Source organism: Nothoprocta perdicaria, unplaced genomic scaffold, assembly GCF_003342845.1.
Source record: "Nothoprocta perdicaria isolate Ctin4 unplaced genomic scaffold, notPer1 scaffold_323, whole genome shotgun sequence".
Classification (NCBI taxonomy): domain Eukaryota; kingdom Metazoa; phylum Chordata; class Aves; order Tinamiformes; family Tinamidae; genus Nothoprocta; species Nothoprocta perdicaria.
The window spans coordinates 402,402-413,139 of NW_020455559.1; the positions used below are offsets into that span (position 1 = coordinate 402,402).

General features: G+C 65.7%; 2 protein-coding genes across 2 annotated transcripts in view; one reads left to right on the forward strand and one right to left on the reverse strand.

Moving 5' to 3' along the window:
* Nucleotides 1-4,588, forward strand: part of LOC112950597 (dnaJ homolog subfamily A member 1-like) — a 4,841-nt gene extending 253 nt beyond the window's left edge. The window contains exons 2-8 of the mRNA XM_026043178.1: nt 867-1,017; nt 1,102-1,303; nt 2,162-2,266; nt 2,413-2,640; nt 2,746-2,976; nt 3,391-3,491; nt 3,586-4,588. Of these exons, the coding sequence (XP_025898963.1) occupies nt 886-1,017; nt 1,102-1,303; nt 2,162-2,266; nt 2,413-2,640; nt 2,746-2,976; nt 3,391-3,491; nt 3,586-3,813 (1,227 nt within the window). The 5' untranslated portion in view covers nt 867-885 and the 3' untranslated portion in view covers nt 3,814-4,588. The remainder of the gene's footprint in view (nt 1-866; nt 1,018-1,101; nt 1,304-2,161; nt 2,267-2,412; nt 2,641-2,745; nt 2,977-3,390; nt 3,492-3,585) is intronic.
* A 2,627-nt stretch (nt 4,589-7,215) lies between these two features.
* CRABP2 (cellular retinoic acid binding protein 2) lies at nt 7,216-10,103 on the reverse strand. The gene is made up of 4 exons (XM_026043184.1): nt 9,929-10,103; nt 8,484-8,662; nt 7,689-7,805; nt 7,216-7,524 (listed from the first exon to the last, which is right to left on the reverse strand). Exons 1-4 carry the CDS (start codon nt 9,996-9,998, stop codon nt 7,474-7,476), a joined length of 417 nt encoding a protein of 138 aa, XP_025898969.1. The 5' UTR covers nt 9,999-10,103; the 3' UTR covers nt 7,216-7,473.
* Between the last annotated feature and the right edge of the window lie 635 nt (nt 10,104-10,738).

The window sequence follows — 10,738 nt, forward strand, 5'->3', positions numbered from 1 at the left end:
CAGCGCCCACCTCCTGTCAGGCGCCTGGGCCCCCGTCAAGGGGCTCTGGTTGCCGCGCTCGGACGCCTGGGCCCACGCGCCCCCCCTCCCGGGGCTTGCTCCCTCCCCCGCTGGTGTCACCGCCCCCGCACCCACGGGACACGGGTGGGTGACACGAGCCCCGCGCCTGCCGGGCGGCCCCGCTCGCAGAGCCGGGACGGTCCCGAGCCGTGGGACCTGTCCCTCCGTGTCCGTGTGTCCCTCCGTGTCCGCCTGTCCTCGGTCCCTCCGTATCTGTCTGCCCCTCCATGTCCCTCCGTGTCCGTCTGTCCCTCCGTGTCCCTCCATGTCCCTCCGTGTCCGTGTGTCCCTCCGTGTCCGTCTGTCCCTCTGTGTCCCTCCATGTCCCTCTGTATCCCTCCTTGTCCCTCCGTGTCTGCCCGTCCCTTCGTGCCCATGCATCCCTCCGTGTCCCTCCGTGTCCGTCTGTCCCTCCGTGTGTCCCTCTGTGTCCGTAATTGCCTCGTTACACCCTCACTGCGCTGCCTGGCCGGACGCGAGCGCGGGTGGGGAGGACGGTGTCCCCGCGTCCCCTCCATGTCCCCTCCGTGCCACCTGATAAACACGTCCCCACCCTGCGTGGGGCCTTATCAGCCGGCAGCACCTGGGCCCGTGGGCCCTTGTGCTGAGTCGGGCCCGAAGCGCTTTGCCCTGGTGCATGCTGCTGCTTTAAAACATGGGGAAACTGAGGCAGGGACAGGCTGGGGACGTGGGTGACTCCCCAGGGAGGGAGCCCCTTCCCCTTCCCCCGCGTTGCGGGGCAGGGCCGGGCGCCGCTGGGCCTGGCAGGGCTGCGGCGGGGCTCTCACGGCTCCCTCCGCTCCCAGCGCGTCGGCAGGCACGAAGATGGTGAAGGAGACCGGCTACTACGACCTGCTGGGCGTCCGGCCGGGGGCCACGCTGGACGAGATCAAACGGGCCTACCGGCGCCTGGCGCTGCGCTACCACCCCGACAAGAACCCCAGCGAGGGCGAGCGGGTAGGTGCCCCGGCACCGGCGGCCGTGCCCGCTCCCTGGCCCCTCATCCTCCTCATCCTGCCCTCCTCTTTCTCCTCCATGCAGTTCAAGCAGATCTCCCAAGCCTACGAGGTGCTGTCGGACTCGCACAAACGGGCGCTCTACGACCGCGGCGGCGAGCGGGCCATGAAGGAAGGCGGCCTGGGCGGCCGCGGCGGCGGCAGCAACGGCTTCGGCTCCCCCATGGACATCTTCGACCTCTTCTTCGGCGGCGGCGTGCGGATGCGCGGCCGCGGCGACCGGCGAGGTACCGGCCCGGCGTGGGGCTCGCGGTGCTGCGGCCGCTTTGGGGACAGCAGGAGGCAGCTGGTGGCCCGCGGGCTGCCTCCGCGCTGCGTTCTCCGTCGTGCCTTTCATTACTTTCTCCGCGGGCCCCTCTTCAAAGGGCCTGGCCCAGCCTTGCCCCCGCCGCCAGGGCCGGCGGTGAGTCAGGGCCGCGCTGCCCTGGGCTCCACGCGCGCCCGGCCGGGCTGGGACGGGACGCGGGGCGTGCAGGGCTGCGCCGGTGACTCCGCGGATGCTTGGGGCCTGGGTCATGGGAGAGGCTGGCCGGTGACTCCACCGCGGCTGTTGTTGCTGAAGCGGTTGGATTTAATAGCGGGGTAATTAGGGCACAAACAAGAGCGTCCCAGCAGCTCTAGATAAAGCCTGTCAAAGCGGGCTGAGGCCGTAAACTGCCTCAGCCCTGCTGAGAGCCGGGCCGGCTGCGCTGCTCTCCCAGGAGCCCTTCCCAACCGCCCCGGGCCCTGGGGCTGGCCCTAGGGACGCTGGCAGCTTGGGAGAGGCAAGCAGATCCCTGCCAAAGGGCTCTTCCAAGCTCGGCTTAAGTATTTTTCCTGTTCCTCCTGCTGTCCCCATCCCTAGGATTAGGCAGTGCCAGCTTCAGAGGGAAGCTGTCCAGTCAGCGTTCCTGAGGGAGAATTAGGGATGCCCAGATGGGCTGTGCTTGGCAACCCATCAGAGGGGACAGTGGTGACCAAAGGAGCGCAGCTTTGTCCTGCATGGTGGCTGTGGAGCCCCTGTGTTCCCCCGGGAGCTGCTGCAGCCTTCGTAGAGGTGTTAGGTGCCAGGGTGCTGATCCGGGCTTTCCTCTCCGCGGGGCCAGGGAAGACAGTGGTGCACCAGCTCTCCGTGTCTCTGGAGGACCTCTACAACGGCGCCACTCGGAAGCTCTCCTTGCAGAAGAACATCATCTGCAGGAAGTGTGGAGGTGAGACCCGGCTTCGTGCTGGAGGGGGAGAGTGCTGAGATGCCCGGGATCCCATCCCAGCGTGGCGAGGGAGCCGGGATCAGCACTGAGATCCACTCCTGCCTCATTCCCACGCACTGACCTCCTCGGCTACCTCTCGCCTGCAGGCTGTGGGGTCCGGGAAGGTGCCCAGAGAAGATGTCCCAAGTGCCATGGCTCAGGCATGGAAGTCCGTATCCACCAGCTTGGGCCCAGCATGATCCAGCAGATCCAGACGATGTGCTCCCAGTGCCAGGGCCAGGGCGAGTGGATCCGGCCCCGGGACTGCTGCCTCACCTGCAATGGCCGCAAGGTTGTCCGAGAGAAGAAGATCCTCAGCGTCCACCTGGACAAAGGTGAGAGGAGGATCCCCCAGCGCTTAGGGGCTGGCAAAGAGCTGCCCACCCCCAGGCTCCTGGGATGCAGACCCAGGCCCTGAGCTCTGCCCGGGCATCCTGCAGGCATGAAGGACGGGCAGAAGATCACGTTCCATGAAGAGGGGGACCAAGTCCCCGGCCTGGAGCCTGGAGACATAGTCATCGTCTTGGACCAGAAGGAACACCCTGTTTTCCGGCGCAGCGGCGACGACCTCATCGTCAAGAGGGAGATCAGCCTGGCGGATGCTCTGTGCGGCTGCCGGCAGGTCATCCGCACCCTGGATAACAGGACCCTGCTCATCGCCTCACAGCCAGGTGAGATAGCTGCCACGGTGCCTGGGTCCCTCGTGTGGGTGGTGAGGTCTGGACGACTGCATTCTGGCACTGAAACTGGTTAGAGAGATGGGGAGGTTGGGCAGATCAATCCCAGAGATCGTGATGCTAGAAGCGATGCCGTTCTGGTGGGGAGAGCTGTGGTGAGCAGATCTCCTGGCTCCTGCTCACAGCCGTGGCCTTGCTCGCTTTGTGTGTATGACTCTTCCTCCCTTTCCAATCCCCATGCGGCCTCCACAACTTGGGGTGGGTTAGGGGCGACGTCCCAGGTTGTGCTTGGATGTTCCCGGGCCTCGCTGCCGTGGAGGCAGTGCCGGCACGAAGCCGGGGTGCTGCCGAGGCCCGGGGCCAGGGCAAGGTGCTGCAGAGCACGACTGTGCAAACCTCCCATCCCAGGTGACGTCATCCGACCGGGGGACATGAAGTGTGTCCCCAATGAGGGCATGCCCGTCTACAGGAGCCCCTTCCAGAAGGGCAAACTCATCCTGCAATTCCAGGTAAGGCTGATCCTCGTCAAGCTCCAGCCGCTCCTTGTGCCAGCTCCGGCACTGGGTGCCCATCCCACCTCCGTTTCTTCTCCGCTCTTCCCAGGTGAAATTCCCTGAGCCCGGCTGGCTCCCCACCGAGCGGCTCCGCCAGCTCCAGGCCTTCTTCCCACCCCAGGAGGAGGTGATGGCCACGGAGGACACGGAGGAGGTGGAGCTCAGCGACTACACATCCCAGGGGGGCCCGGGCCGACGGCCCTATACAGGCGAGGCGTATCACGAGGACGACTTCGAGGACGGCATGCGCCAACACGTCCAGTGCCAGACCTCATAGCCGGGGCCCCTGCGGGTGGCAGCCGGGCTGCTCCCGCAGAGGGGCTGGGGAGCGGGGCAGCTCCGCGCGGAAGGGGTCTCAGAGAGCCGTGACATTCAGGGATGTACATAGGTCACCTTTCCGACAGCACCTCACCTCCCCTGTGCCCCCCAGGAGCCGGCTGTGGGGCTGCCTACGGCTTTGGAGCGTCCCCTCCCTGCGGATAGGGTCCCGCTCCAGGGCAAGGGGAGCGCAGGCCGGGCTTGGTGGCACCAGGATGCAGCTTGTGGCGTCACAGGGAGGCAAAAGCGGTGGCCAATTCCTGCCTGCTCCAGCTGGCAGCACCAGCGCGGGCAGCCGGCGGGCTCTGCGCCAGGAGCGAGGAGGAAGCCGGGCCTTGCCGCGTGCCTCGGTTTCCCCAGCAGGGCAGCCGCGTGGCCTCGCGGAGCAGCAGCGTTGCGCAGAGCCGTGCGGGGACGTGGGGAGAGCCGCACAGGGCCGTGCTCGACGTGGGGCTGGGTCGCAGAGCCGGGTGGCAGACGTTGGAAACCGGCCGCCTGCCTCTGCGCCGCCCTCGCCTTCGGCACGGGGGGGCCCCCGCGCTGCCGGTGTCCGTGGCTCTTCCCGGCGCTCTCCATGCGCGGATCCGGGCTCTGGATGCCTCGAGGGGCTGGCTTGCACCCTGGGGCCCATGCTGGACCTATTTAACTTGCTTTGTCCGTTTTCTTTCCTTGCTGAAGCCTAGGTTGGGCCCCGGGGGGCGGAGGGGGATTTTCCTTTCTCTTTGCACAGAACAGAAGGGGGTAGGGGGGAAAACCCATCCCTCTAATTTATTTTTGGAAGAATTTAGATTTTTTTTTTTTTTTTCGGGGAGGGAATCTTTGTATGTGGCATTAAAAGCAACTCCCAGTTGCCTTGTCCGCATTGTTCCTGCTGCCCGCTTGGATCCCGCGCCTCAATCCCACCCTCAAGCATGGCACACGGAGGAGGTGACCAAACCAGGTCCCCCATGGGGACACCGCAGCCTCAGGGCCCGGGACACCTTGGGAATGCTCCCCCCTAGTCCAGCACATCCGTATTCCTGAGCTCAGGAGCCTGGATGCTCCGGGCCCTGCTGTTCCTTAGAGCCAGGCTCCCTCCCTGCCCTGTCAGCACCTTCCCGCGTCCCCTGGGCACCCTTTGAAGTCACCCAGCCCTTTGGCGGCCCTGGGGCTCTCTCCACGCGCCGGCTGCCCCGGCCACGTTCGCCAGCGCCCCGGGAACCGGGACACTTTCCGTGGCGGCTGCAGCTGGATTTTCCCCGCCGCGCTCTGTCATTATCCCAGGCTCCCTGCCCTGCCTGTGCTGCCGGAGCCGCGGGCGGCCAGCGGTGAATCACACTGCGCATGGGGAAACTGAGGCAGAGCGAGCCGGTGGAACGCGCTGCCGATGACAGCAGAGCAGGAGGAGAGTGGCAGCTCCGCCTGCCCCTGCGGGGAGCGAGCGGGCGTGCGGCCGCTCCGTGCGGCCTCCCCACGGCCCCTGCAGCGGGAAGCGAGCGGGAAGTGAGCTGCGACCCGCAGCAGCTTAGCCAGAGCGGGAAGCGAGTGGGAAGTGAGTGGGAAGCGAGCGGGAAGTGAGCTGCAACCCGCAGCAGCCTGGCCAGAGCGGGAAGCGAGCAGGAAGCGAGCAGGAAGTGAGCTGCAACCAGCAGCAGCCTGGCCAGAGCGGGAGCAAGCGGGAAGCGAGCGGGAAGCGAGTGGGAAGTGAGTGGGAAGTGAGCTGCAATCCGCAGCAGCTTAGCCAGAGCGGGAGCGAGCGGGAAGCGAGGGGGAAGCGAGGGGGAAGCGAGCGGGAAGCGAGCGGGAAGCGAGGGGGAAGCGAGCGGGAAGCGAGCGGGAAGCGAAGCTGCAGCCGCGGGCAGCAGGACCCGAGCAGCGGCTCGCGCAGCCGCGGGCGCCGCCCGCCGGGCTCCCGCCCTGATCCCGTCTAGCGCAGCCGGATGCCGTGGTCTGGAGCGGGGCATGCAGAGCGGCTTCGCCCCTGGAGCTCCCCCAACCCCGGAGCACGCCAGGGTTGCCCCCCGCTCCATCTCTGCAGCCCGTGGAGCATTTTGCACCATCTTCTGCCCGCGCAACCCCGGACCCCCCCAGCCAGGCTCCACGTGCTCCCCCCACACCTAAAATGCATCCCCCCCATCCTGCTTCACGCACAGGGGACAGAGCAGAGGGGCCAGCGCCAGATGCGGCTGGAAGCAGGGAGGAGGAGGAGGAGGAGCAGCAGGAAGGGGGGGCCGGGGTCTCCGCAGAACAATGCTGGCCCCTGGCCAGGGCTTCTCTGTCCCACCGCCGGCCGGGCTCGGTGCCGGCAGCCCCCGGTACATGCACGGGGATAACCTGCCCCGCTCCGCGCAGCGGGGAGAACCCGGGAGCAGAGGTCAAGCGCGGGGAGGGATTCCCGCTGGATTAGAGGTGCCTCAGGCAGCTGGGGGCGCCCAGAGCCACCCACACAGCCTCCCCCGCCGCCCCCTTCCAAACCGCGAGGGGGTTCCCACTGGTGCCCACATATCCGGATGCTCCCGGCGATGCCCTGTGGGGACCCCAAGCCCCTGGCACAGCCCCCCATCCAGATGTGCCCCCCTCCCCATCTGGCTCTGCTTTCGCCCCGACTGCTTTGGCTTCCCCTCTGGCACAGAAGAGACAAATCGGAGCTGTCCCTGGGGCAGCCATCAGGAAAGGGGATATTTCTCCAAATGGGAAAAGCAGGAGAAGGGGCAGTCGGCGGGCGCCTGCTTCTCATTAGGGGCCCTGCGAGCTTCAGGGGCTCTCCTGGTGCCTGGGGCCAGATCCAGATCCACAACAAAGAGATCCCCCCCACTGCCCTAATCCTTCCCTTTCTCCCCCAAAAGGGGCTGCCCTGACGCCCTTCCCGGCCTTTCCCGCAGGGGAAATGCCATCCGTCCCGAGGAATCCTCATGGATGGAGCCCCCCAGGGTGCTCAGCCACCCCCCACAAAGGGACCCCCGCCACAGCCCCCAGCATAGTTAATAGCAACTGCATCATTAAGCGCAATTAGCAGCTACCGCAGGGCCAAGGGCTGCACAGGCGGGATGTGCTAAGCCAGGTTTGATGCCATCGTGTCACCCCCGTGTCCCCCTCCCCGCTCCCTGTGTCCCCAAGCCCCATCATCCACCCCGACGTCCTTCGGAGCCCTCCCTGCCCCGGGGCCGCCGCTTCCCACGCGGAGCCGGGCCGTGGCGCTTTGCACAATCCCGCGGGAGCAGGACCGGAGCGGGGACACTGGTGGGGGGGGAGGCGCGTCCCTGGCACTTCCCGCCGCGGGGGGTCCCGCTCCGGCTCCGATGAAAGGTGGCCCTTTTCCAGGCGCCTGTTCCCAGAGCTCTCGGGTTACTCCTGCTCGCCACGGAGCATGGATGCGGCGGGGGCTCTGGAGACTTTTATTAAAAAAATGCAGGAGGGGAATGGAGGCAGCGGAGAGGCCCCCAGGAGCAGGTGGGGGGCTCCTGAGCCCGGCAGAGCTGCTTGGACTTGCAATAAAATATTAACAAATAAATACCGGGGCTGGAAGCAAGCGGAAGCTGTGGAAGAGCCGCTCCGTCCGTGGGAGGCGGTACAAAATGCAGCATGGGATCAAACGGGAGGGAGATTGTGTTGGGGGGACCCTCTTGGAGGGTCTGTGGCGTCACTCGCGGACGTAGACCCTGGTGCAGACGACGTCGTCGGCCGTCATGGTCTGCAAGGAGGGAGCGAGTGTCAATCCCGGCAGACGCTGCCAGGAGCTTCCCACTGCACCAGCCTGGCCCACTCCCCAGGACCCCGCAACATCCCTGGAGCTGACGGGCAGGGAATCCCTCCATCCCCACATCCACCCCCATCCTCGTTCCCGAAAGGCCTCACCAGGATGAGCTCCCCGTCATTGGTCATCTCGCGGGACCAGCCCGTCTTTGGCCCATCGCCTCTGAGCAGCCGCTGCTCACAGACCATCTTGTTCTCGCTCTCCCACTTGGCCAAGCTCTGCAGTGGGCAGAGAGAGGGGTGCAGGGGTGAGACCCCATTCCCCCACCTCCACACAAGGCCATCCATCAGCAGCCAGCAGCACAGGGCCACTTGGTGACCCCAACCCGGCATCTGGCCTGGGGACATGGCAGGATGGGAGAGGGGACAGCACAGCCCCAGCCAGACCATGCAGAGGGGTGTGTGCTTGCAAGCACCACGCGCACATACATCTGTGCACATGCACGTGTGTGCACACATGCAACTGTCTGCAAGCATATGCATGCATCAATACGCTTGCACGCATCTATATGCTTGCACCTTGCATGCATGTATTTGCATGCATGCATGCATCTGCACGCTTGTGCTGTGCAAGCACATATCTGTACGTTGCATGCACCTGTGTATACTGTGCATGTTTGCATCTGTGTGCATGCACCATGCACAAATTCACACCTCTGTGCACTTGCATGCATTTAGACTCCTGCATTGTGCGTGCATGCATCTGTATGCATGCATCTGTGCGCTTGCACTGTGTATATGTGCGCCCATACACTTGCAAGCGTCTGTACGCTTGCACCATGCACACACACATCTGTGCATAAGGACACGTGTGAGCCGATCTGCACCGTTGCACGCACGCAGAGTGCCTGCCCTTCACTCAGCCCCACGTGTCCAGCTCACGATGGTCCCCCGCACCTTGCAGGGCCGCCCGTCCACCGTCTGCTCCTCGAACTCCTCGCCAATGCGGAAAGTGATCTCGGTGGTGCGCACCGTGGTCGAGGTCTTGATGTAGAAGCTCTCGCCATCCTGCTTGATCTCCACGGCCGGCTTGGAGGCAGCCGCCACCGCGATCTTGCGCAGCATCACGTTGACGCCTGCGGGGCTCCCCCACGCCGCTGTGACCGCCCTGCGGGGCGCGGGGCCACGCGCATCCCCAGCCCGGCCACAGCCGGGGAGCCCCGACCCGGCCCCTTCCCCGCTGCATGACCCGGAGCCAGGAGGTTAAGTGACTCTGCGGGGAGGGGGGAAGTGACCCCCCTTCCCCCCCCGTAGGACCTTTTCAAGCCCCAACCCCCTCTCCACTCCACCTCCCCAGATGCTGCCACGTTTTTGCCCCCATCCATCACTGCCAGGTGCCACAGAGGGGTAATTGCTGCTGCTTGGACCTGAAGGAGCAGCGAGCTTGCTGCTCGCTTAGTGAAGTCCCCTCTAAGGCTGGGGGCTCGTGAGAGGGGAGCAGCGCTGCAAGGGGACGCAGCAAAGGAGCAGTGGGGGCCGCCGGGGGGGCAGCGAGCGGCTTTGTCCCGGCGGCAGCTCATCCGTCACGATCCCTACTGCTCTTTGGGGACATTGTTCCTGCAACTCGGCCCCCCAACCCGGGTCAGTGCAGGGCCAGGCCCCCCCCTGCAACTACCGACATGGGCAGGGGGTGGACACCCCCCCCAGTTGCCCTCTCCCCCATTCATCCCATTCATCCTTCCACCCCCCGCGCTCATCCCAAGGCGTTGCTTTCTTCGGACTCCCCCGCTCCTTCGCACGTAAGGAAAACCTCAGGCAACAAAAAGGAGCAAAATCTTCCAAAAAAACCCCAAACGGGGGCGGCGGGGGGAAGTTGCCGAGTGCCTGGGGCCTGACTCAGAGCCGGGATCTCCGGACCGCACCGAGTGCCGCCGGCGGCACCTTCTCGAGGTTGGGGGATGGAGAGAAGCCACCACCCCCAGAAAAAAAAAACAGCAGCAAAAATGCAGCAAAAAATGTAGCCGCGTGAGTCCACTGCTGCCTAGGGGCATCTCCCTCCCCCCAAGGTGGGAGAAGGTGGGAGTGGGGAGACAAGGGACGGGAGTGAAATCCAAGAAAGCGCTAATTCCCCGCCAGGATTCCCGACGTCTCCCCTAACCTGGAAAATATTCCGCTCCAGCGGCTGCGCGGCTTGCGGCGGGGTCAGGCGGAGGCGAGAGGCGGGAGGGGACCCGGCGTAGGGAAGGGGGACCCGGGCTGGCGGGGGAGGACCAGCCGCCACCCCCCACGGGTGATGCTCGGGGCCGGGGCACGGCGTTTTGGGGAGGGCTGCCCCCCGTGCCTCAGTTCCCGCACCCGCGATGGGAGCGAGGTGGGGGGAAACACCGCGACCACCCGCTCACCCAGCGCTTTGAGCAGCTCCTCGAAGTTCTCCGAGCTCCGCATTTTCCAGGTGCCGGAGAAATTGGGCATCGCGGCGGCGCAGGTTTGGCCTGGGGGGGCCGTTGTTACCCTCCGCACCCGGGGATGAGTGCTGGTGACTGCCGCCTTACTGGTTTCTTGGTAGCTTCTTGCTCACTTCTTGCTCACTCGCTCGCTCGCCCGCGGTGTCTCTGCTCCGCCGGGCTCCGTGCCCTGGATGTGGCATTTTATTGCCGGGCTGGTCCCACCCCCTCCAGCCCCCTGGCCCCGGCCCCGGCCCCGGCGAGCGCGCAGCGGGAGCGCAGGGGTGTTGCTCGCTCACCTGGGGGATTTTGCAAGCGAGAAAGCGCCGCGCGGCTGCTTGCAACGCTGCCAAACCGCTCGAGCCCCGCAGCGCCGAGCCCCGCGGCCGCAAAGCCCGGGAGAGCCCGGGCATCCGCATGGATAACGCCCGGCGGGAGCTGCCTGCGGCGCCTTTGCCCCGGCATCGTCCCTCTAAAGCAGCCCCCAGCGCTCGCGGCGTTTGCTTTGGCTCTGGGCCCGGGGGAAAGCGGGAGGGTTAACGGCTGAGGCGAGGTGAAACCCCCTGGGAAATTGGGCCCGCTTGAGGTGTGATGAATTGGCGCCTAGGGTTTTCTCTGGGGCCAGGAGCCTGCGCGAGGGGCTCGTGCGAGACCCTCCAGCTGGAAAATATGGGTTTAACCTCTGGAAAAACTTTGCTCGCTTTGGGTTAGAGAAAGTGGAAACTGAGGTACAGGGCATTGCTGCGATACGGGAGCAGGTCCTGCTTG

Bases quoted from the DNA above. Each gene is read 5' to 3' on its own strand.
- CRABP2 (XM_026043184.1), bottom strand. From the start codon at position 9,998: ATGCCCAATTTCTCCGGCACCTGGAAAATGCGGAGCTCGGAGAACTTC. The intron at 8,663-9,928 runs GTGAGCGGGTGG...GGAGCCCCGCAG, and splicing joins GGAGCTGCTCAAAGCGCTGG to GCGTCAACGTGATGCTGCGC. The intron at 7,806-8,483 runs GTGCGGGGGACC...TGCCCACTGCAG, and splicing joins TGGACGGGCGGCCCTGCAAG to AGCTTGGCCAAGTGGGAGAG.